The following is a 25,997-nucleotide window of genomic DNA, read 5'->3' as shown; positions in this document are numbered from 1 at the left end:
TTTAAAAGATTGTTTTCTAAATACTTACCCATGTGAGAATAAGGTCATATTAGTCAATAACTTAGAGCATTATTTTGCCTGAAAAGAACAGTTTCAGAAAGCTATAATTTAAGTCTAAGGAACTTTAATAAAAGCTGTCAGAGAAAATAAGAGGACTTGTGGGAGAGCTGTTGCTCACCAGCAAGCAAAGTTCTGTGCAGTTCCCTGGAATGCTATTGCAGCAACACATGACTTTTTCAACATATGCAGAAAAGGATTACCTGAGTGGCTTTAAAAAATAACTAGTTATAACCACGAAGTACATGAGGGTTTTGGAGAAATAACTCTTTATGCACAGGTGAAAAATTATTACTTCACAGTGAGGCGTAGAATGGAAATAAATAAGAAAATCATAGAAATGCTAAAAGAAGCAATTCTGCTACCTATCCTGATGGACAGAAACAGAGAGAAAATTAAATCACATAAGGAACCCCATGATGACAGTAAAAAAAGATCAGCTAAGTAGCCAAGTTTCTCAAATAAAATTTTATATAGGGGGGCACTCTGTACAGGATACTCATAGAATAGCTCTTCCTGATATAACAAAAAAGGACTTGAAATCACATTTCAAATATCCTCAGAAACATCAGGTTCAAGGATGTTTTTAATTTTCCCAGCATAAAAGCTTAAATTAAATGCAGACAGCATTATCACCAACAAATTGTTCATGATCTACACAAAAAGGACACCACCAGCCTAAAGGTCAATTTTTGATCCCTGCTAAACGTAAATTGCTTTCAAGTGGTTTTCACAACTAGTACTAGAGAAGTGAATTTTCAGATAAGGGATCTAAAACAGCATCTAAAAATGCAGCTTTCCCTTTAAATTAAAAAGCCATGGGGAGAAAAAAATCTTCAGGAACTGAGAAAGGAAGGAGACTGGTGCTCACATGACCAAGAACTCTTTCAATATTCTAAAAAATGGTGACTAATAGGTGACAGGTAAATGACCTCATGAAAAGATGCTTCAATAAACCTTTTCTGTTCCTTATAAAATACATGTTTACCTCTCCAGCCTGATAGAAAAAAGCACACCTTCAGTCCAAAGCTGAATTTTATGAGTTCCCTCATGCATAAGCAATAGAAATAGGACATGCAGAGGCTATATTTTGTTTTATTATTTTTTTAAGAAGAGTGAATAAAAACCTTGCTCTCAATTGAACTGCATTTCTCTGTGATAGAGTGTGAACACTGCACCTGACTGATTCCTAAATGTAATGAAACACTCTAAGTGGCAACAGGCAGCATTCTATTGTTTTTGTTAAAATTCAGAAAAAGAAACACGTGCCAAGTTCCTGGCATCGATTTAGGACTGTCAGCAGTGCCAGCCACCTCTGTGCTCTCTACTGATTCAAAGAGCCAAATGACAGTGCACAGCAGCCCCCTCACCAGAATCACAGCCCCTCTCAGCTCTGCCCACCTCCTGGCTGGAAATGATGGGCCCTTAATAACTTCTCCATCAGGCAGAGCACAAAGAGCAGAACACGAGACTCAAGGGGTTGTGCTGAGGACCCAGAGCAAACGATGCCCTGAAATGATGCACAGTGCACACATTTTCCTTTCACAAATGATGCACAGTGCAGGCAGTGCAGGCACACACAGTCTATATAAGGATTATTTCCTTAGGTGTTGGTGCTACAGTACAAGGAAAAGAAACAGCAAGTAAGGAAATGCCTTCTCTGGCTAAACAAGCCCTAAATTATGTGAGAATTAGATCAGAAGACTTGTGAGTTAATATAAAAACAGCCACAGGAGCTTATACATCAGACAAAAACTTGGCTCCCAAGTATTTTTTTTTTTTCTATTAAATAGTTGCGCTGGAATTGTAAGAACTTGTTTAGAAATTAAGTTTCTTCAGAAAGCAGATCAAGCAACACCATACTGTGCAGCAAAGCAGGACAACATCTTTCCTTCCTCTCTTGAAAAACAAGGAATTTTAACACAAATGAGAAAACTATTGTGACTGAATTTCTTGGCACTCTGCAAATATTGCCTTCTCTAAAAAAGTTACACTGGGAAATTGCTTAGCACATAGAAGGCAATGAATTCCTTGGGGCTTAATTCTGTATTGTGTACAACTTCTTTTGAAGTCAATATTAGTGATGTCATGTTAATTTTTCTTACATCTGCCATTCTTATCTTAGAAGGGGAAAAAAATCCTTTAGTTCCATTAAAAATTCCTTGCAGACTGTCTTTTGTGCAGTTGGTAAGTTTTGAAAGTATCTGAGAAAAATTAACATTCAGCGTATATATTAATAAAAATAGAGAAAAACAGAGGAAATGAGCAAAGTGTAACAAAACTGCTGATACTGGATAAAGGCAAACCCTTTCAAGAAGACATGCATTAACACCTTCCTGACAAGTGAAGACAGCAGCAAAAAATCATCTCATCTCATCTCTTTCCATTGCATCAACAGGAAATCCAACAATAGCAAAGCTGGTGAGCGCAGGCCCTGCAGCAGTAAAGACAGCTCTGTCAAGCACAAAACAGTTGGTGAAATTGTGAAATTAAATTGTGAATTCCAGACTTTATGCAGACTTCCATGACAGAAATTCCTATCCCCTTACCTGTACCCCTTAATCACACACACAGACCCATATGAGTGATGTAATGCTCTAAGATTAAAAAGGAAAATTCTTGTTTTCTGTATTTCTTGTATTCCTGAGGGCTATAGAAAGAGTTTTCTTTCACAAGAAAAATACTGAACCTTTGACTTTTAGAACTTTATCCTATCTTTACCCTTAAAATATGCTGACAAGCACCTTTTCTTGTTTGAAGAAGCCAAAGTGAAGGATAGCTGCAATGTGGCACACAGCACCTGAAACATGAGATTTTTGAGCAGGACTTGGCAGGGGAGGTTGGCCTCTCCCCATATTTTACTGCAGAATGCCTGCCTATCAACAACATCCCCAAAATGCCTTCACTGGTTATTTTATTTCATAATATTTCATGCCTCCTGTAGGCTGAAGTTTCCTGTTTTCCCATGTCTTTTTACTTTGTGTGGTTGCATATTCAGTTGCAAATTGTGCAGATAACCCTGAGTGACAGAGCCAATATTAATCTGAGGGATCACAAAGAACATAAACCTGGCAAAATCTTGGAACAACAATGACCACAGCAGCAAAAGTGATGTTCTTGATTCTCAGTTTTCAAAGTGCGTGTTAGAAGTACAAGGACAGCACAGCACCAGAATGATAACGAGGATGTTGTTAATTATTAAGTGGATCAATGGTGTGTCAGTCATTCCAACATGAAATAGATTCCACACCATAAACCACAATTCTTTCATGCTCAGTAGTGCACCATGGCTGAGTGCAACTACATCAAATGAAGAAAGGTATCACTAACTTCTACTTCCTGAAGTGCTAGCAAGCCCACACAATTAAAATAAAAATTACCTGATAAAGTTGCGTGAGCAAACGTTTTTTAGTTATGGATTTTACTTTTAGTTATTTAAACACTGTTTATTTGTTTGTTTCTTTTTAACAGACAGGTATTTCTGTGATTTGCAAAGCAAGCAAGCTACAGAGGTTACTTAAAATAAACCTAGCATCATAAAACAGAGGAGGTTCACTGCCTTTAATGGAGTAATTTATATCTCCAAATAGTCACAGGGATCAAGAACAGCAATTGTTATTGGACAGGCCAATCCATTTATGAGTTCAATCACGAAGAGGAGAGTTTAAGTGCTGTAAGAATGGTGATAAACCTGCCACAGCTTCAGTTAGCATTCCTTGATTTCCTCAGATATCCAGACATGAGGAAACACTCCAATTTCACGTGCTTTGCTTTATGTCCAAATTTGCCATTTTGTACTGCTAAATGCCCATAACACTTGCATTTAGTTTTTTATTTCAGATATATTTTCAAATATACTGATTGTCATAAGAAGGTTTTGATCACTGAAAGATGTATCACCTTAATGAAGTTCTAGAGATTGAACAAGCCATTATGCTAATGCTACTCAGCTACTTGAGCTCTGATGAGATCTTGGATATGAGTAAGTTGTGTTAATTTACCTTCCAGTGTGCAAAACTGAAATGCATTTAACTGAGTGGCCTGTGCATTATGTAAAGCACAAACCAAAAAACCTTCCTGTTACTACACAATTAGACTACAATAATGTCTGGCCTCTGGCATTTTGAGATTTGATATATTAAAAAACTCTGAATGAAAAGAGGAAAACTGTGCAACTTTAAACAATAGAAAAATTATTTCAGTTAGAACAGACTGAAAAAGTACTTTAACAATTTATTTTTGAGAGAAAAGCTATTACATAAATTCATTTCTGACCCACATTATCATCTTTTGTTCACCACACCACAATGAGGATGTTGTCAGAGAAACAAAATAAAGCTCCAGATGCAGGGTCTTGTCTTCAAGGCACTGTTACATCCTTTTGTGATGGTAACTCAACTCACCTTTTCTAGTTCTTCATTTGAACACACATTTACAAACATCTAAATATCTTTTAAAATGGAGAGGCCACAACCTTTTCCTTCCTTTGCTTTTGAATACAGCAAATTTTTGTTTGAAAACAGCTTGTTACATAAGTTCATTTATTTCAGGTCCTTAAGTTATATCAAGTATACAAAACACATTTCCTCCACAACAATTTATTACATTCTCAATTATTACAATGTTAATTAAAGAATTCATGTTATATGCTGCATGCAAAACATTTGTGAAATAAAGTTCTAAGTACTGCCACTAAAAACTTGTTCATATATAAAATTGAGCATATATTTATAGTCTGGATGAAATATCAAAGCTTTTCAGTAAGCATGAATTTAAAGACTGTTTAAACTTATTAGAAAACAATTTATTTTCCAGATTGCTACCCAGTGAAGCAGAGTTCTCCCATTATCAGTCAACTTACTCAGTCTCTGAGCAGCCTCCAGGGCATCATTTGCAGAATCAGCTACAAAGAATCTCTGAACTGTAACCCCATGGTCTGCCATTATTTTTTTGCTTTGGTACTCCTGCAGGTTGAGCCGTCGTCTGGGGGTTAATTGAACAGCCTAGAAACAACAAGAGGGGAAAATAACATAATGCTCATTAAGAAGAGTTCATGAGACAGCCCACTGAGCTCTTCCACCTTATGGTTATCTCAAACCAGCAGTTAAACAACACCCAGAGAAAAGGTAAAATACTTATTGATTTACCTAAGCGTCTTTTCTTAACATTTGTGCATCCCAAGTGCTCTGAAAGCTACAGATATTTTTTAAAAGCTACACAAGGCTCACTTGGCCAGACAAAATGTCTTGCATTTAATATCAAGGCAAATTTGGCTTGAACTCCAAAGTCTATTTATGTTTCAATGTTTTCCTCTGCTATAAAAGTAGTAACAGACTCTTACATTGAAACAAATTCAGTTTCATGTTAAATATCCTTATTCTACAACATTTCACCTAATCCTTCCCTATAAAATTATTTCCACTGATTCTATGCATTTGTTGAAGCACATCTGAGAAGAAAAACAAGTGGCATGGAATTAGCATTATTCTGTAAGAAACTATACACTAATACATGTATTTTCAGTGGTCTGCTATCTCTGGTTTGTTCATTGTGCTTCTAAGCAGCAGGACACCAGCAGAGCCACATCAGCCATGCCAGGCCAACAACAGCTGGTTATAATAATTAGAATAATGAGAATAATTCCCTCCTCGTTCCCGACATGCCAGTTTAGATGCCCCTGTGGGAATATAAACACATCCACACCCCATGGGTACAAAGATCTTACACACACAAAGACACCCCATTTGCTTGTCCTGGCAGGAATCCTTCAGACACTACAGAAGTCAGAGATCTTTACTGAATGGTTTTAAGAAAGGACACATTCTCCACACAGGATGAATTGAAGCACACAAAAGCAATAATTAAGGAGCTAGAGCTGACTCCTGGCAATGTTATAATGGCAAAGGTGGAGCTGGCTCCTGGCAATGGTATGATTCCATTTTGTGCCAGCCAAAGATGCTTTTCCCACATGGAGAGACAAAGTGCTGTCCCCCTGGCAGCCAGCCACAATCAGTTCTTGGTTTCTCCTGAAGTAAGGAATACAGCATGCAAGCCAGTGCTAGGTATTTGAAATGTTGGACAAAGAGGATTATTTACTATACTTTCATCTCTAACAGCATGATTAAAAAATTATCAATCTAATGCAACTTTATACTGGAAACAAAACCTCTCTGTGCTATCAATAACACACCCTCTCACAACACTCAAGGTTTACAGGCTGAGTTGTCTCAAAAGCAAACTCCCATCTGTTCTATTCTCTTTGAAACACAGCACAAAAGATTGATGCACAAAGAAAACACAAACCCATCTTCTACAGTATAGAACTGCATGTTTTCTGTAAAAGTGACTCCCACTGAACTTAAACAGTTACAAATAGCTCAGGATGACATTTTAAATCCTTTTATGCATAACCTGATTAATGTATTTTAGAGGAACAAAATGGCATTGTCAGTTTGCTCCATGGCTATCTCTAATTCTGCACATCATACAGACACCTCATATGATTTATATTATTCCATGCTATTCATGGATGATATGTTATTACAGTTATGCAATACTTCAAAGGTAGGGTCAAAATTTAAAGTCCCTTTCATAATTGTTGACATTTAATTTGTTTCCCTATTATAAATTCTCTGCTAGGCTCTAACAATTATCACTTCAGGATCATTCCCACAAAGGGATTAACACTAGGGGCCAGGAGGGATCCTTTTAGTTTATATAAAAAATTCTACAGGTCAGTAATACTGCTGATAAAATTCTGGTCACTGGTTTTATAATTTAGACCAAGTCTTCAAAACAACTTTTATTCATAACTTAGAAAAATAAACCAGTTTCACATATAAGTATTACTAAGCTGATCTAAATCAAATAAATAAGAAGGAAAATATTTTTAAAAATTAATTCTGGGGAAGATTTTTGTGGCTGTTGCTTAATGGGAACTGCAGTGACCTCTGCTCCCAAGAACCCTCTCAACAGGTGCTTTTGGGATCCAACAGCATTAAAACTCAAAATATAACTCAAAATGTCCCACAGAGATACTCCACTGATGAGATGCTAAAAGTCTTAAGCATAAAGTGCAGACAGACATAAGGGACATTTCTTATAGAAGTTGGGCAATTAATATTATGATATTACAAAATATTTCTTTCCTAAATTATGAACCGGACTAGTCTGAAGAACACAGAAAGAAAATAAAAGAATCATTCCTTAGAAAAGGGTCTGTGGGGTGATGAGACAGTCCTAAGGGTGATGAGACAAAGGTCTGCTCAACAACTGCTGGCACAGAAGAACAAAGCCTACAAACTCCAGGTTAGTTAGAGGTTTTTTCCCCTGCTATATCACATAATTCAAAGAGAGACCATCTTACTGAGTGCCAACTGAGCACTTTCAATCAAGTCTTTGCACAAAAGACAAACTCCTGGTTGTGAATGAACTGCTTGATATAATTAATAAGTATCTGAAGTCTGTACCAGAAGCTCTGAAGAGTAAGGAACATGAAAAACTTGCTTTAAAGCACTTGCAGGACATACCCACCATATGTCATGGGGACAGCAGGAAAACCAAAGCAGGTACAAGAGATGAAATAAAGCACAAGCTTTGAATCTGTAAAGGTGACTGCTCTTTCAAGACTATCTTGAAAAATCAAAACAGCTGTGGACATGCGTTTTAGGGTGAAGACAAAAAAAAGGTGACCATGAAATCACAGAAATATGAGATGCTGCTTTGAACTAATTTCCAGCCCAAGATGCTTTGGCTGCAATAAATCTGTATCTGAATTTATACAAGAACCTTGAATCCCTACCCTCCAAATACATTTATACCAAACATTCTCAAAAATCTCAGATCAGCTTCAAATGGCCTAAATTCTTGGGCATCATAAACTTTTATGCATTCTACAGATAAATCAACATGTGAGACTGACAGTAAGATGCTAATGCACAAAGGTACAGCCCCAAAACTCTAGAGAAAAACCTACAAGGTTTGAGAGAAAGCTATTTCCCATAGATAGTCTTCTCTGGGCAGCCTTAATCCAACCCTTCCCCCTGAAATTTGTTAGAAGGAGACTTTAATCTGGCACAGAACACAACTCTGCCATCACATCTTTGTTTTACTCATTTTCCTGTTTTACAGCTGTTCCATTGCTTGCAGCAGCATCAAACAGCACTGTTAGATTGGCCAGTTCAGTTCCAGCTCTCAGCAAAGACAGACTAAAGAATTAGATGGTAAATCAGCATCAGAAAAATAATCTCAATGTGAAAAAGGGAATGGGGAGAACAGCTGAAAGAGAACCTACAGCACAGGAAAGCAGAGTCTAGCTTTTAGTAATTTCTGTTAATTGTTCTCATCACCTTCTAATCCCTGTTTATCCCTCCTTGAATATTTTTATCTCCTCACACATTGGTCAGAAAACAGATCAGAAAACACCAGAGATGTCTCAGATCTTTCCATGAAGCTCTGTCCCAGCTGACACCCAGTATGTTCCACAAGTTCAAGCTGTATCTGTGATTCATCTCTCTCTTTATTGCAAGGTTGGGCTGCAGTACAAGGAGTAGATCCTGTCCCACCACCCTGTGAAGAAGAGACTGGAAATTGTGTGTGGATTTTAGTAAACCCTGACTCCCAGTGTGACATCTCATCTTTCATCTGCATAAGATGACAGACATAGAACCAGAAAATTTTCCACTGGTAGCATTTTCGGTTATTCTTTCATATAGGAACTTTGTGTTGTGTATTGATGTACACATTGAAGATGCAGAGTGGATCTTATTTGAGATTCAGATCTGCCTGGTAAATCAAAAGGTGTTGTTTATTTTCAAACCACAAATAAGGTTTAAGAATAAATCAGTTTTTGAAACTAAGAAAACATTACTAGCAGCACACAGAAAATAAAATGTTGTTATTTAAAATAATAAAGCTTTAAAGAGGATTTAAATTCATCCTAATAAGATATTTCTTAAGATTAAATTTCTAATGAAAGTGCTTATCAAAGAGATTAGTACACTTAAATAGAGCTCTTTTACAACTGATAACATTTCCTGAGAGCCTGACAACAACATCAAAAATCCCAAAACTCAAGTAAGTGGAACAAAAGGCCTCAACTGAGCAGTAACATGAAGTGAGATGAAGGCAGAATTATTTATTCAAGTACAATTTTCAAACCAGATTTTCTCCTGCTGGCTAGAATTATTTGGCATTTTCCAAAAGCACAAAATATTGCTTGGGTTTCACCTCTAATCTCTCTTCCCTTCTCAATATCCAAGATTTTTGTTACCAGTGAGAATCACACTAATGTAGACCAAAAATATATATAGTGAGGAGGATTTAGAAAATTGCTATTAGTGGGAATTGTGTATTTTGTTCTGAACAAGCTTTCTGTCCAAAGTTCCTTCTTTATGTAAGCAGAGACCATATTTAGTCCCACAGCATGATTAAATGAGTGGCACACACATCAAGAAATCAAATATTTCTTTCTGATCATCTTAACAAGGTCAGGTGTTGCAGAATTGTATCTGTGGTTTATTGACTACTGCTAGGAAAAAAATTGATTCTTCATATAACCTGCACAAGCTCTTGCTTAACACTTTTTTTTTTGGTAGTTTTTTTTTTTTTTAAAAATGCTAAAGGCTCTGCACAAATAATGTATTTGGATTTGCATTATTCTTCCACTATTCCATTTGCCAATTCTTTAGCTGTCACATGACAAGAAAAAATTGCATTATTTAAATAGGGCTGAAAAACTAGCAACTTAGTTAAAGCAGAGTGGAACTAAAAGTACATCTTCTAGCAAAAATTTGCTTCAATATAAACAAAAAAAAAAACCCCAAAAGACCCCAAAAAACCAAAAACAAAACACCAAACTTCTCCCCAAAAACCCCCAAACAGATTTAGAAAACACTGCAACAGAGACATCGTTGTTATATGTGCAGCATTAACTACTGAGATGTAAAACATCTTACCGATGACCCAGGAGGTATCTATTGAGTGCTTGCTTTTGGAAAAAGAAAACACACACACAAAAAACCAGAAGAAACTGTCTTAACACATTCATCAAGAAGTTTGCAAGTTGCATGTTAACTACTTCAGCAAAACTCTGCTTGAAAAGAAATGTTAACAAATGTTCCATGTAAGCACCAAACAGGAGCAGCATCAGAGAACCCAAACTTCATCAGAGTGTGGCACTGACTATTTCTTAGCTGAACCTATATGCTCAGGATGAGGTTTTCTCATTCCTTGGCCTCCCTGGTGAAATATCCAAGGCTGACTTTTTAAAATGGAATAAATAGAATAGAAAGAATCACTTATGTCTGTTCCTCAATAAGAATATGAAGAAGCTGTCAAAAGGAATAACTGAAAGGTCAAGTCTGACAAACAACTGAAGATTCAAATTACACCCTCTATTACAACTGAAGCCTCCTGGTCATAAAAAAAAAATCAAAATTTTAAAAATTTAGTGCCATTTCATGCCTAATTCCATGTAGAACTACCTTGGCTAACCATCCACAACCAAATATTTCACCTTATTAAGTCCAGAGCTCATGTGTAGATCATTTCCCTAAAAAAAGCCCTAAATATAATACTTATTTTCTCTTGGTAAGACTCTACTTTTGTAAAATGCCAAATGATTCTAGCTTGGGGAAGAGAATCCAGTGTTAATCAACACTATTAAAGAAAACAAAACCACCACTAAGCAAGTTTCTAGGATAATTGAACATCCCTTGACACACCTATATAATTTGAGCAGCTCTACTGTTTTCATTAGCATAGCTTAATGCATTTTACTGCATCACTGTTAAAAGGAAGACACACTCTAACATCCAACATCTCCTTTTCATTTACAGTATTAGTGAAAACCAGTATTAGTATCACAAAAAAAAGATGGACTTTTAAAAGCACCTGGCAGTAAAGTTGGGCAAATAAATGCCCACTTCTTTCTTCTCCCTCTGCTGCTCCACAGAAGCCAAGGAGCTGTAACTGTGCTCATTGATCCTGTGCCAGTATGAAACAGCTCTAGCAACACAAATTAGCTCTGCATGAATGCAAATTATATGTCAAATATATAAGTATCAGGTTTTATAAACTTGGACTTTTTTGTAATGGTTATATTGGAAACAAGTCAATTGGGAAGAAAAACCATGGTGTTTTTGAGGAGGTGAGGAGATGTAGTCTGTATCTGAAATTAAGAGGAGATGTATTTAGTGTACGTGATCAAAAATAAATGTCTGTCACCAAAAAAATCTATTTGCTTAGCCAACACATTCTACAGCATTCCAGTTTATTCAATTTGTGCACTCTGCCCTGTAATACAATTCCAAGCACATATGAAGGAAAGCAGATACACAAAGATGACAGTAATGAAAGAGCAGACCATTCATCAATGTGAGGCATAAACCTTTATTATATTTATTGACATACAGTCTCTGTAATTGACAAAGATGTAGAAGTTTCTCTCAAAAAGAAACCATCAGAAATAAACTAAACTGAATACCCTCATATAAACCACTGTAGGTACAGACACATTTTATTAGGTCATGTATTTAAAATATACCACATAGGCCACTGAAAACAAACTAAAGCACTTATTTCAGTTTGCTGGCAGTGCCCACAAAATGAGTAAGTTCATTCAAGAAGAAACAAAAATGTAGCAAAATGGCACCACAACTAAACAGAAGTTTACCACAAATATAGTCATAAAATGCAAAAATATGCTCTGTAGGGAACGCAAGTCTTTGAAGAAGAAAATTAACTGGAAAGAGGTAAGGCTGATGGGCTTGAAGCTGTCCCATGAGCCACAGCACATATCCCCTTCTCTTCAGAGAGGGCCAACACTGCAAACCTGGGGCCACATTAGGGACAGCGGGACAGAAAATGCCCTTCCCAACTAATGTCCTGCTGGCTGCCACAAACCAGCAATTGTCATCTTCCACAGCAGGAGCCAGCATCCAGGTCATGCTGTTTAAAAGCCACAGAGCAAACTGTGTTCCATGCCCATCCCAAATTGCCTGCTTGGGCTGGGATGCCATATGGCAGCAAGGTCCCTTTGGTACCAGCAGGTCCAGCAGCCTCATCCAATACTGAGATTATGATCAAAGCCTCCATCTAGACCTCTGTGATATATTTATGAGGGATAAAATTGGTTCTGTGAACTAGTTTAGGAAGAAGCCTTGAATATTTTCCTGACAAAATCAATTTCCATACTTTTGTTCACAGCAGCCAGGAATTGCTTATTTTTTAGTCTGTATCAAAGCACCATAAGCAGATCAGGCCTTAAATAAGAGCATCTGGTTTTAAAGCTACAGGTAAAGCTGAAGACCTTTTAACATTCTATTACTTATTCCTACAAATGGGAATTCATTTTAACTGATTAAAACCCCCACAGAAACTCTAGTTAACAGCTATAGGCCTTTGAATTCCGTATTTATTCCTGAAAATATAGCACACAAAATATCCTGAGCAGTAAAATATACCGAAAAAAAATACCTATCATATTTCCCAGTTTTTTAAAGGCTAATGCATTTTGATCAATAAACTGCAGGGTAATTTACTGTTTTATACCAATAAACTATACACTCACTTTTCAGAACAAGTGAGATCTGTCCAGCAACAAAGGTTTATGAAACCTAACTTTAAATAAAATACATAAAAAACACACATGAAGTATGGCCCTACCTTTTTGTCTAGTAAATCTGGACTGCCTGCTCTGTTGGATAATTGCTACTATTCCTAACATCTATGACTCTTTGAAACAAGATGTGTTACATAACTAAATGGTTCTCTCCATATACTGACAAAATATAGAAAAAAGAAATGGGGGCTTTTTTATAAAAGGAGCTCACAGTTACTATAATTATTAGGATTGCTGTTGTTAAATTGTTTAAAAAATTGGGCTCAAATAGTTGAGAGTGTGACCAAGAGCTTGGAAAGCATAAATTTTAAGTATTCCAAGTTGATCAACTTCAGAGGAGTGGAACAAGCCACCACCTCTGCTCAGAAGCTCTCATTCCTGAAAATGAGACTCATTGCCTGCTGCAAACCAAGCCTGGGAAGACAGCATCAAACTCCCTCCCTGCTCAAGAGCATTTCTCCTTCCAGAGCAATCACTCACATTCACTGCAATTCTCTGTCCAGAACAGCAACACTCCAGAAGAACTTCAGAAATGTGGTTTGAAACAATCACAGGATTGTTTTTATTACTGCATTAGGTGTTTGTGTCACCACTTACTTCTAGTCGAGGCAATCAAAACAAGTGCTTAGTTAAATCTTGCCCTCAATACTTTCCCACAGTTCAAGGACAAGCCAATTTCTCTTGTCACACATTGCAAGATTCTTTTTAAGAGGAGCTGCTGCAAACCAGAGAGAGGAATCAGAGTGCATCATAGCAGAAAAAAAAAGGTGACAAACATGAAAGAAACAAAGAGAAGAGCTTTGTTAAACTAGTAAATGTCAATTTTAGGGAAGGAATGTATTTAAACTGAAAAGCTAAACAAGGTATATTTAGGGATCTAATCCTTTTTAGTTAAGAGAAACTACTTTTCTCCCATCACCAGGCAGCACTGATTATTTTAATAAAACCTAATAAAGCAAGGATTATCAAGCACAGATTACCTACCTGTAGGTAACAAAGCACACTAAACCAACTGATGCCAGTTGACATCACTCATCTGTTGAAAAACAGGCAGTCACCAATTACTAACAGAACAATAACTTGTTTGTTTAATGAATATGCTAATTTACTGAGCTCTCATTAGACAGATATGCAGGCAATATTGATGAGTTCCATAAGGCATTATAAAGTATGGCTGAATTATTTCAAAACAAATTAATGCAGAAAATATTGTACACTGTTTAATGGAATAATAAAAGCCTGGTAGCAAGTGAACCCTCTGGGTGAGCCCTCTGAAAAAGGCCCAAGTTAAAACCACGACCCATCATCCATATTTGGGTGTGGTCCCTGGAGAGGCTTCATCTGCCTGAAATGTACCTGAAGGCCCTTCAATAAAAACAAACCAGCTTTTTATTATCTTAATTTTGTCTGGTTTTAGGTAATCCCAACAAGGCATCAGTAGCAGTAGGTGTTTAGGTCCTCCAACAGGGAGAACTTTGCATTTTCCACACAACCACCTGCAGTACCTCTGTTACCAATAAATCCTAAGGAAAAGCTGGTTCATCTGCATTTAGTGCAATGCAACACAGCCCTGGAAACAAAAGCACTGATTAAATTTTCAATTCATAGTTCATTTTGCTTGAGTTGGGACTGCATCTATTTTCTGTTTTTCTCTCTTAATAATTTTAAGTTCCTAAATTAAGAAGGAAATAGAAATTGGTTTTTCACTCAAGAAAGAGCCATATCTGTCAATTTGTAATCATTTATTCATACACAATTTAAATGAGAAACAATATTAAGTTCCCCTTCAAATTTCAGTTTTACCAAAGGAGTTTTATTTCAATAATACCACAGAAACAAACAGAAATTTCTATCAAATAAACATAAAATATCCTCTACATAAGATAGCCATATAAGCCACATTTCTGCTTTTTAAGAAGAAAATACAAAGTTAGACACAAGGAACTGCAGCAGGGAACACTTTTAGGCAGAGTAGGAAGGTCTGACATTTTTGTGTAATACAAGACAGTTCAAAGTAGCAAGATCCTGCAGAAACCAATTATAAAAAGAACAGTTTCAGCCTCAACCTGAACAGCCTACCCAGAATGTTAAAATTAACCTGGGAAAGTGAATGATTTAGCTAAAGAAATAAGCCTACTGGATTTGACCCCAAAGTCAAGTCATGAATCAAACTCCCTCACTCTCCCCCGATTTGCTCACTGAAGTGGGAGAACCTTCCCAAAACTCACTCGCTAGCTGAACTGCCAACTTTCCAAGGTAATTGAATCTAAAAATATGTGGCTCTAGTAAAGGTTTTCCACATTAAAATTAAAATGCCATCATTACTGGGGGGGTTTATACATTTAATTCGCTACCTACTGCTTCAAAATTAATTCATTAATAAGTATATGAAATATTCATGAGGATTTACTTCTTCCATCTTTAAAACAACATTCCCTTCCACTAAAAGATATATTAAACTACAATGACATATTAATCAATATTTATAGGAAACATACAATGATACTTCAACATCCCTCTTTATTTTTGAGCCAGTGCTTTCTTTCCTCTCTCAATGGTAGAATCCCTCATCTGGAAATGAGGAACATCAGGAGTGTGTGAAGTGGCTGGATGCTGGGGAGGCTTTCTTTGCTTTATTTCTCTCTTTCATGAAAGCACATTAAATTTTTCCACCATAGCTCTAACAGCAAAAATTTTGCTGTGTTTTACCAAATATCACAGAAACAGAAGAGGATTTCAGAAGACAGCACCCATCTCTTTCACAATTCCAAAATTTAGATTACCAAACCATATTAACTGGATTAAGAAAACAGAAGAGTGTCTATTCATGAACCTTTCCCTTTAAACAAAACCATAGCAATATGCACATGAAAACCACAAAGTTTTATAAACATCTCAGTTATTTCTTGTGTGTTTCACAGTATTGCAGATGAAATTGTAAGAATAAATGTACTCAGGGTGGAAGTGGGACTGAAGATCCTGACTGCATTCTTAACAAAATGTATTGACTCCCTTACTAGTTTTCCTCAATGTTCCTGCTTTCTACTGCAAGAAACTTTTCTACCTCAAGGGTTTCTGAATGCCTGCCCTACTATGCTCTTTTGATTTGATCTTGTGCCCCTCCTTGTCCTTCTAGGTTCAGTCTGATTGCAAACTGATTATCCCAGGCTTTACCTCTGCCCTCTCCTGAACCACAGTGAGTGTGGTGTGATGTTCTTCCACTGCAGAGCTCAGTCAGTCATTAGCTCCAGAAAACACAAATGAAATCACACAATCCTCTTCCAATGTGCCTTTATATCTTCCAGTGTGCCTATATATGTACAAACTCAGCTTTCTGATTTATCCCTCTGTTTACTTCTCATGCAAGGAAGCAGACACAAGAATGAACTTGAAGCAAGTCCTTCACTCATTGCAGATTTAAAGTCTCCAGTAACGATTACACTTTATAGACTTATTTACAGCTTGCTTACACTCAGGGATTTTGACAGCTATTCTGTAAATACACTCTCCTACCCACTAAGCTCCATTGTAAACTACCAGGAACATGCACGGGGTCACACTTAAGCTCCTTCTGTCATTCTTATTCTCCTTATCTCACAAAATCAGAATCTGAGCCCACATCCTCGTGCTTTACAAGGCAGATCCTAGCAGATCATCATCATCCTGGATGATCCTTCTGGGTGTCTGCATGTATGGGTTTGTGAGGACTACAGTCCTCAAAAGCAACAGAGGAGAGGGTGGGAAGACTGTTCTCTTGAACAGCAAGACCCTGACCTCTCTTCTCCATTTCCCACACCTTGTTCAGCAGCTGTTTCAGTCAGGCTGCTACAGACTGACCTCCAAATAAAGCAGGACATCACCAAACCCCTGACAACTGCATCCTGCTGCCCACCCAGGCGAGTATTCAGGACTCTATCTATAGGCAATCAGCAAAATAAAATTTCTGCAAATTAAGTGACAGCAGCCTCGTGACCCTGAGAAGCCCTGGGATGCATTTTGCTTAGTGTGGACAGGCTGCCTGAGCAGGGCTGAGGACACCCCAGCCATGAACCTTCACCTGACCAGTGAACCATTAACAGCTTCCAAAAACCCTGACACAGGGCAGGTTCCTTTTTCTGCGGGATTACATGAAAACTATCTGGTTGAAACAACATGCAGAAGGTCACCTCACAAACAGGATGTCACAAAACAAAGCTGCCAGCCCAAACACCAAGCTGCCAATCCACCCCAAGAGCCAAACAATGCCCTCCGTCCTTACTGCAGAAATTGTTGGCAAAGTATTTTTTCCTTGCATTTTTAAACCGAATTTCAGCCTAATAAAACAGAATTACATGTGCCCAAAGAGCAAACATGTCTACAGAAGCTTTACACCTCTGGAATCGATTTTCAGAGCTTTTGCTTGGGCAAAGGAAGAATATGAATTCCCAGATTCAATTTCTGCTTTTGTCAATGTTCTCACCATCAGAAGTTCTGCTTTGCCTTAGTAATTAATTTTAGTCAAATTATGTTCATTTTGCTTATTTCATACTTCAAAGCTTTAAGAGAAGCATCCTTTCCTGACCTAAAAAAGTAAGGCTTTGAAGTATCTGATGAAAATAAACTCACTACCATACACAACTGCATAATCAGTTGCAGAAAATACTGTAACATGTTCCCTGCCTTGGCAAATGAAAGAAGATTGTTGGTGATATGCAAAACACATTCAAAAAGTGAAATAAGCCATCTTCTCCACATATTTTAAGTATCTTGAGGGGAAATTTTATATTTTTGTTCTGATCATAAAAATGTTTAATTTCCTAATTTTTTTACAAGATTAAAATGATATTTTTATGCAACTATGAAGAAATGCTCTAAACAGTAAACATAGCCAGAAAAAAAAATTCTGAAACTATTGTACCACCAAACATGAGACAAAGTAGCCACTACCAATTTTTTCTTTCCTGTATGCAAATTCAGCTTTCTAAATTGTTACAAAACCCAAAGCATATTCAATAAGATTAACAGAAATGTTTCTGCATTCATATCTCAAGTAATCATATCTATCAAAGAAGTGTTCACGCCTACCATACCCTGGAAGAATGCTTTTTCAAGTGTTAGAAGTCACTGATATTTTAAGAAAAACACTGATAAAATGCCAATTTAGACAGTTTGAGCTCCATTTTTCATCACAGAGAAGGAAATATGAAACATAATCACAGCTTTTTTGTTCCAGTCCTTTAATATTGAAGTCAAATAATGATAATTTCCATGCTACCTGACTATGTCATCACAGAATATGACTTTGAGCACTAAGCAACATAACACTTCCAAGCAACAAAAATGCAAATGCCCATGGTAGTAAAATAAAGAAATACAGAAAAGTATCTACAGAAACAGTTTCAGTGCGTGCCTAAGCCATATCTGGTTTATTAAACCAGTCCAGAATGGTCTATACCAATTTCTTTCCTGGAAGCAGTAAGAAAAGACTGGTACCCATTTTTTGTTTCAGTCTGAATTGAAACTCTTTGTTGTTAATAAGTCCTCATTTTAATCAGACCATTTGACTCAGACTGACATGAAGCCAAACATTAAGAATATTTTTTCCTTCCTTTGCTGGTAATTTCTTTATTAATATTTTTCCATTCTTTATACCTAATTATATAAATTCACTCTGCTGCCATTCTCAAATTTCAAAGCAAGCTTAGGACACTACAAGAAGCATCACTTCATCATCCTCAAAGACTTTGACCTAAAGCAGATTTCTACATTTCTGACTGTATGGAGGGAGACAAATGTAGACTTTAATTCAATGAAACAGCACTTCCAAGCCCAAAGGATGATGGCATTGGATGTTGGCAATGGGTTAAGGAAATTGGGATTGTGCCCAGACTTGTTTCTTGTGTCTTATTGCAGCCCATGCTGTATCCAGAAATAAACAACATTAGAATAAACAACAGCCACTGTTCTTCCCTCACCTTCTCCCCAGAGGGAGCTGCCAGGGCCCTGACCAGTTCTTGTTCCCACATGTTCTCCTGTTGTCAGCCCCTCACACATCTGCATTTGGAAGTTATCAGAGCTCTCCAGAAACCTCCTGGAACTCCTGATATGTTCCCAGCTGTGCTGTCCCTCCAGGAGGACCTGGGGGGAATGAAGTCCTCCATGAGGACAGGGCCTGCTGAGGCTTCCTCAGGCTCTGGCAGCTTCATCTGCTCCTTGCTGATGCAGGTGCCTGCAGCAGAAATGCACAACAGCCCTGTCAGAGATGTTGGTGTGCCCCCAAATCCTGACCTGTGGGTTCCAGCTGGGTCATCAACCCTCCCTAGATGGAGCTCCAGCACTCCAGCTGCTCTGGAGTCATGTCCAATCATCTCACATCATGTTTAAAGCAAGCTCTAAATAGCTGTTCCTCTGCTTCCAAAATTTATGGTGTTACTTTAGACTATTTTAATCTGAGCCATTTAACTGAAAAACAAATCTAGACTGAAACTCTGCATGAAAGAATTCAATTAAATAGATTCACTGTTTCCAATGTGTGTGGAGTGACAGAATTGACGATGATAGAAAATTTAAGGGAAAATACATTTTTATGCCATCTTCAAACCTTAGCAAGTACTATCTTGACAATAAAAAGGATATGGTTTCTTTTAATAGGCCTTTCATCTTTAATTATCATGAATAGCTCTATGTTTTACCTATACCCATCAGTGTTATGTACAATTGGCACATAGAACTCCTTCAATAACTGGAATTTCCGTGACATTTTCATACCAATACTCTGTATGAACAACTTTTTTTTTTACACAAGGCAGTAACTGCTTTCTTGGCTGACATGAAATTAGCAGATGTCAAATTAAACTGTCCTTTTGTCCACAGATCCTTCAGAGAAAGATATCAAAAGATAATGAAGTGTTCCATTAGTAATCTGTGTCTGGTTTTTAATTTGCAGTTTCATATTTTTCAGTCAAAAGTCTTGGACAAGCAGGCAAACCTAGCAAACATGATCAAAACTCTCACTTAATTTTTCACTCCTCCTGACAACTCTTACAAAACTTTTGCATCTCATGAAGAATTTAGGTGGACAAGTGATTTTTCTCTCCTGACACAAACTGAGGCTGATTCTCACAGTTTACATTGCTCAGACTCCAACCCAACCCAGACTGTGATTCTACAACACACAAATTAAAGACAAACAGGGTAGACAGAAATTGATCTGTCACCAAGTACTACCCATGTGCAAGGTAAGTAAACACAACTGAATAATAATGTAGCACAAAACATGCTTAAAAGTCTTTTCTTAAATGAAACAGTCTTTGAGTGAAACATCCCAAACCACATTCAAGCCCAATGGGGTTGTGAGTGCCTAAAGCTTTATGATTTTGGACTCAAAGCTTCCAAACACGCAGATCATCGCAGAATCAGAATTTAATTCAACTTTGGGATACAGACTCTTATAGTTTAGGGAAACCTATGAGCAATTAGGAAGAAACCAGAGAGAGGACAGGAAGAAAAAAGCTCATGGGTAAATCTGCTCAAAACAAAACGTGGATTTATTGAATGTATTTTGTGCTATCAGTATAAGTTGTTGACTGAAGAATTAAAAAAGATGTTCCAACAAGTAAGTGGAAAAACAGCAAGTCTTTAAATTCCTTCACAGTTAACATTTAGCCACTAATTATACGAAAACATCACCATCAGCATAATAGCACAAACAAACTACAACACCAATCTAGGGTTTTAATTTTCATTACCACATTAAAGGATGGCTTCAGCTTGCAGTTCAGAATCTGCTTTAAGTCTCACTTGTACAACAAAGAATTCAGCACCACAGCAAAACTCCACTATTAAGGAATTTTTCACAATAGTCAATCTTAACTCCTATTTGTTTCATACCCACTCCTGCTGTTATCTAGTTAAAATAAAATCAATAGCTACTAATCATGGATCAATGCTTAATAACCAGTTCCAAAGCTACTGTCATATGCACTTGGACAGGTAATATGACTTCTCTGTCCTGTGTTTTATTAGAGTGCTATGGAAGAAATAAGCTGAGTCACCGATGGTTAGAAACTGCTTTTAGAGAATTAGAGGAGGAAACTTTCTGGAGAAAACCCTCAGAGTATGTGCTCAAGTCTGTAGATGATAGTAACAGTCACAAATATGCACAGAAAAATTGGACTGGCCAAGGCAATAACGAGCTGAGCTACTCACTACAGGTGTGGCCAACAATAAAAATTATCAGTTGAGGTTAAATCACTTTAGAATGAGTGAGTTCCCAAAACAGTGAGGGAGACAACCTCATCTCTATACATTAAATGAGGACATTGCCCATTTTTGTGAAAATGAACCTTCTAAACAAGAGAAAGGACAAAATAGCAGAAAAATTAACTACTTCCAAGAAACAACTATAACCCAACTGTGTCTAAACCTTCATCTCACTTCTCTGTATTCCCAAAAGAACCTCAGCAGCTTCACACATTTCAGATAAAATCCCTGCTGGCAGTCATCAGCCAGATAGACCAAATGAAAGGTGACTTAAAAAAAAATTTAAAAAAATGAAAACTACCACATACACTGACATTTCCAGAGAAAAACAAGAGGAAACAATCACTCAGATAACTGTAAAGAAAACACAGTTTGTCTATTGACAGTTTATCTAGTTCCTCAGGAGGCAGATCAATGAAAAAAAACCACTTGCTTTTATATAAAAAAACTTCAACCAATGCTAAACATACCCAAGGAATGTAAGGAGTCTCTGGGTAAACTGGTTGGGAGTTCAGATGGGGGGGTCAGGAACGATTTATTCAGAGCCATGTTTAAAACCACAGGTGCAGCTAATTCTCCATCTAATAACATATTCATGAAGGCTCTCTCTTCTTATCTAATTAGCCCCATCCCCTGATTATACCTCCATGAGGTAGAAAGGAAGGTAAATCAGTGCAGCAAAATGCAGCTTTTCTGCTTCAAGACAGAGCTGGGATATCTGTGTCAGAGCCAGATTGCTCCCAGGGTAGAAGTTCCACTAGTAGAAAACTAACTGGGAGAAAAAAAAATTTAAAAAAAAAAATCACAGTCTGAGGTTATATTTATGTTTTCATTTCCTTTTTCATCTCAAAATAGGATTCAATAACCATGTGTTTAATGGAACTGCCGGGGAGGAGTGGGCCAAACATCTGCTCCACTTTGGCATTTCAGTTTTGTCTAGAGTTTGAGGAGGGCTTTCCTGTCATTTGGATGAGGTGCCTGTAGAAAAAGCTGTTTGTGAAAGTCTGTAGGCTCATGTATTTCCTGCCTCTAAAATGTAAAACCTTGAAAATATAGCAAAACTGCCAACCAGGAAAAGCCAAATAGGGAAGCAGTCCAAAGAAATTTTCAAGAACACCAAAGAAAACTGGGAAAAAAAGAAGAATTCAACATTGAAGCAGCTTCTAAAGCTATGAATTGAAAAGTTTTTTTCAGTTTTGCGTCACATGGAGGATCAGCTATCACAGCAGATAGCTTCTTGCAAAAGGCAGAACTTTCTCTGTTCAACATTAATAAGGTTTTACAGATATCCAAGTCTAGGAACTGAAGGCATCTGCAGTGAGCAACCTTGCAGTTCCCTATGTGTAACTTCTTTACATTCCGGCAGATTTTATAAGAAAAAATCTTGTTTAATTTCATCTTCTCCTTCCTTTTTTTTCTCCTTCCTTTTTCTCCTTCTTTTTTTTTTTTTTTTTAATATTTTCAATGCATGTGGAATCGGGATGTGTTCTGGCAGGACTGAGGCCCATTTTGAAGGTTGGCATAGGGCTCATAACGCACCAACCAACCTGCTCACCCTATTACAATACTGGAGAGTTACCTTAAGCACTTTTTTTTTTAAATGATTCTGATTTAATTGTCCCTCGTTTATATTCATCGCTGAATTTCACTGCATCTGAAGCTATTTTGAATACACAGCATTCTCCCAAAGGGCCCAATCCAACTCCCATTCAAATAAACAGCCTTCAATGGAGCCTATTTGTTGCCAGCCAACAAGATTGAATTCTGCTGCCGAGCGGTCCCCGGAGCGTTTGTCACAGCTCTTCACAAATATTGCTCCAGCAAGAGCAGGCCTCAGTGCTCCAGTCCACATGCACTGCAGACAACTCAAACCTATCTTTTATCTTCTTGAAACGTTTGGTCAGGTTTAAAACTCCAGCAGCACAAAGAATCGAATCTATCAAGAATATAAAGAGCAAAAGGAGTAAAAGAATATTTAACAGTTATAAAAAAGTAAAGGGAAAGCAAAAGGATGATAAAATAATTTCATATTATAGAATCAACTACCATTTACTCCACCCCTAAAATGAAGCTGCACAGGAAAATGTGTTCAGATTACAATGACAGCATATAACCAAATTTCACAGCTACAGTTTTGAAATAATAAGAAATATTGCAACAAAGTGTAGAAACATCACTCCAACAGTAAGTCATAAGGGCTATGAGGAAAGAATCTTAAATCTCACACAGGGTTACCAAAACAACAAAGTTGGAGACTGGTATTTCTTGACTGCATTCACACCATATGGAAGACCCTCATCTGTGAAAGAAACACTGTGATGGGCTTTGAGGACAGGTTTTGGTGGCTTGTGCTAAATAAAGTAACAGTGTAACTTCTCATCTGAGCAACAGAATGAGTGACAGAAATGAGAAAAACTTTCAATGGACGGGATCTTACTCTCAAATCCTTTATCCTATTTTCTAGCACAGAAATCCAGACTCTGGCTGATCAACTCATTTGTAGCTTAAAGTCTGAGACAGTGGAAGATTAGGGGACTGTTTAGATGGGAATTCTATTATGCAACATTGCCGAATTGAAGACCTTTATAAAGGAAAGTGGTTTGCTTTGAAGTTAAGAACTTGATTTGTTGTTATACGGTATTGATGTGGTTCTTGAAAATAGCCTACTTGGAAAACAGATCTTGGGAGATGCTCTCAGTATCTGGCAGAGTGCAGAAACAGAATTAAAAAATGTGATTTACAATACAAGCTCAACAGCTCTAGTTCAAAAATAATGCACAAAAAGAAGGTTTGTTTTTTTTTTTAAAGTTGGCCACCTTGATATCTTAAGAATACTCTTGAGTATCTGAGCTGATAGCCAGTTATTTCAGTGGGGCAATTTACAGATTGCCTCCATGCTTTGAGAGATAACAGAACAGACCAGGAGCTCCTAATTTCCACCTATATCTCACTGCACCACCTGGTAAAGACAGGGCTTGAAACCCAACCAAAGCACCTCAACCAGAACATCTCCTAAGTTCACACCAAATGACACTTTTCAGACAATGCTCCATACTCCCACCTTTCCAAACCCTACAAGAACAGGGATGTTACATCTAAATTCCTTACTGCAGGATCAGACTCACCTAACTTGATGGCAGGAAGACATCTTCAACCCTAAAATGATTATTCCCCAAACATTGTTGTGACTGACAGCATTGCCCATCCACAGTAATGAGATTAAATCTGTATATATATAGAAAAATGTATGTTTATAGATATCTTTGTTTTAGTGTGTGTATATCCACACATAAACAGTCTCCCTGAAAGAAAGGAGGTGAAATGGACGTGAAATGGACGAATGCTAAATCAACAAATCAACTGCACTGAGTTCTGTACCCAGCATTCAAATAGGAAAGCTGGGCATAAAAGATTTCAGATTTACAGCCTCCTTCAGGTTAAAAGATTAACCACACAGCTGCAGTTGTGCAACACAGGTTAAGCACCAACATCACCCTTTACCCCAGAGCCCTGCACCTGCAGCCAGGAGCGTTCCCAGCAGCGGCACCTGTGCACAGAGCCGGACACAAACACGCTTTGCTTGTTCCAGGGGCTTTTGCTTCGTGGAAAACATTTATGCTCAGAAGTGTGGAGCAAAGTAAGGTTCTCATGCAGGTGCTCATGATGGAAAGGTAAAATAACAGAGTTGGTTGCCAAAGGCACAAGGGCTGTCCAGAATGTGCCTATCTCATTTTACCTCGGCGAGGCTGCTGTCGAGGTGAATAATGAACTCCTGCTACACCTCAAGAGAGCCCCTGAGCCCTTGCAGGACGCTCAGGGGCTCTTTCCCACCGCTCTGCTGAGGCTCAGGACCACCGGGAAGCCTGGGCTAGGATGGATTTCCCAGGAGAGCACAACCAGGCATGTTCACCCCGGCGTGACCTCAGCCAGCCGCACTGAGCCAACCCACCGCGATGCTGCCACCGAAACGCGTTCAGACAGACGCTATCGCTTCGTGCACAGCGTCACCCAGCTATGCTGCTGAAATAATTCAGAGTTCTGGAAGGTGTGGGGGGAGCGGGGCGCTCCCGGCCAGTTTTGGTCTGCCCAGCCCTGAGCCAGCGCCGCCGCCACAGCTTCGCCCCGACCCCGCAGGCGCCGGGGCTGCGGGTCGGGCGCATCCTCCAGCCCGAGCATCGCAGCCAGCGGGAGCACAAAGATTCCCCCCGCGGGGCTCAGGCGGGCACGGCGAGCGGGGACGGCGGGGCGCGGGGCCGAGCTCGCTCACTCACCGGGAATCGGGCCCGCAGGCGGGCGGATCGCAGGGCCAGGTCCCGCAGCATGGCCCCCGCCTGCCCGGCCAAGGGCGCCGCCATCTTCGCCGCTGTCCCCGCCCTGCCCCGCGCCCCGGGCGGAAGCCCCGGCGGAGGCGGAGAGGGGCCGGGCGGGGCCGCGGCACCGCCGTGAGGGGCTGGGGGAGGCCGGGACAGTGGAGTCCGCACCTTGGGGCAGGGTATAGGCCCCTCTGAAGGAGGGTGCGCTATCTCTGACCAGGAAACACCGAGGGAGTTGTGCCTGTTCAGCCTCGAGAAGAGACCACCGAGAGGGGACTCCGTTTGTGTGTGTAACTCTCTAAAGGTTTCTAGAAGATGGACCGGGCTCTGCTCGCAGCGACAGGACAAAGAGACAATGGACAGGGACTGATGCCCAGGAAGTTCTGCCTGAACATGAAGAACTTCCTCGCTGTGCACTGAGCACTGACCGACCGGATTGCAGAGGGAGGGTGTGGGGATGCTCCAGAGCTGTCTGGACACGATGCTGGGCCCTCTGCTCTGGGATGAGCAGGGAGGCTGGACCAGAGGAGCCACTGCGGTCCCTTCCAGCCCTGCCCATGAAATTGTGTTTGAGATAAGTGTGCCCAGCATGGCCGGGTTAGGGACTGGGGCCCAGGGCGGTGACCAGAGCAGGAAGGGCTCTGTGGAGGAGGCAGCGCCTCGGAATGGGCAGGCAGCCATGAGTGGAGTGCCTGGGGAGTGTGAGGTGCCAGCCTTGCACTGCTGGAGGCTGTTCCGACTTCTTTTTTCATGACTAAAAGGTC

The 25,997-nt window shown here is 38.9% G+C and overlaps 1 protein-coding gene across 1 annotated transcript in view; it reads right to left on the bottom strand.

The window, feature by feature from the left end:
- Nucleotides 1-25,278, bottom strand: part of SUCLG2 (succinate-CoA ligase GDP-forming subunit beta) — a 107,174-nt gene extending 81,896 nt beyond the window's left edge. Inside the window, exons 1-2 of the mRNA XM_066557974.1 lie at nucleotides 25,192-25,278; nucleotides 4,919-5,060 (exon numbers count right to left, since the gene is read on the bottom strand). Coding sequence (XP_066414071.1) covers nucleotides 4,919-5,060; nucleotides 25,192-25,275 — 226 coding nt within the window. The 5' untranslated portion in view covers nucleotides 25,276-25,278. The remainder of the gene's footprint in view (nucleotides 1-4,918; nucleotides 5,061-25,191) is intronic.
- Nucleotides 25,279-25,997: the final 719 nt, after the last annotated feature.

Source organism: Molothrus aeneus, chromosome 12 (genome assembly GCF_037042795.1).
Source record: "Molothrus aeneus isolate 106 chromosome 12, BPBGC_Maene_1.0, whole genome shotgun sequence".
Taxonomy (NCBI): domain Eukaryota; kingdom Metazoa; phylum Chordata; class Aves; order Passeriformes; family Icteridae; genus Molothrus; species Molothrus aeneus.
Note: the sequence above shows the minus strand (reverse complement) of the source record. Positions and strands in the feature narration are given on the sequence as shown.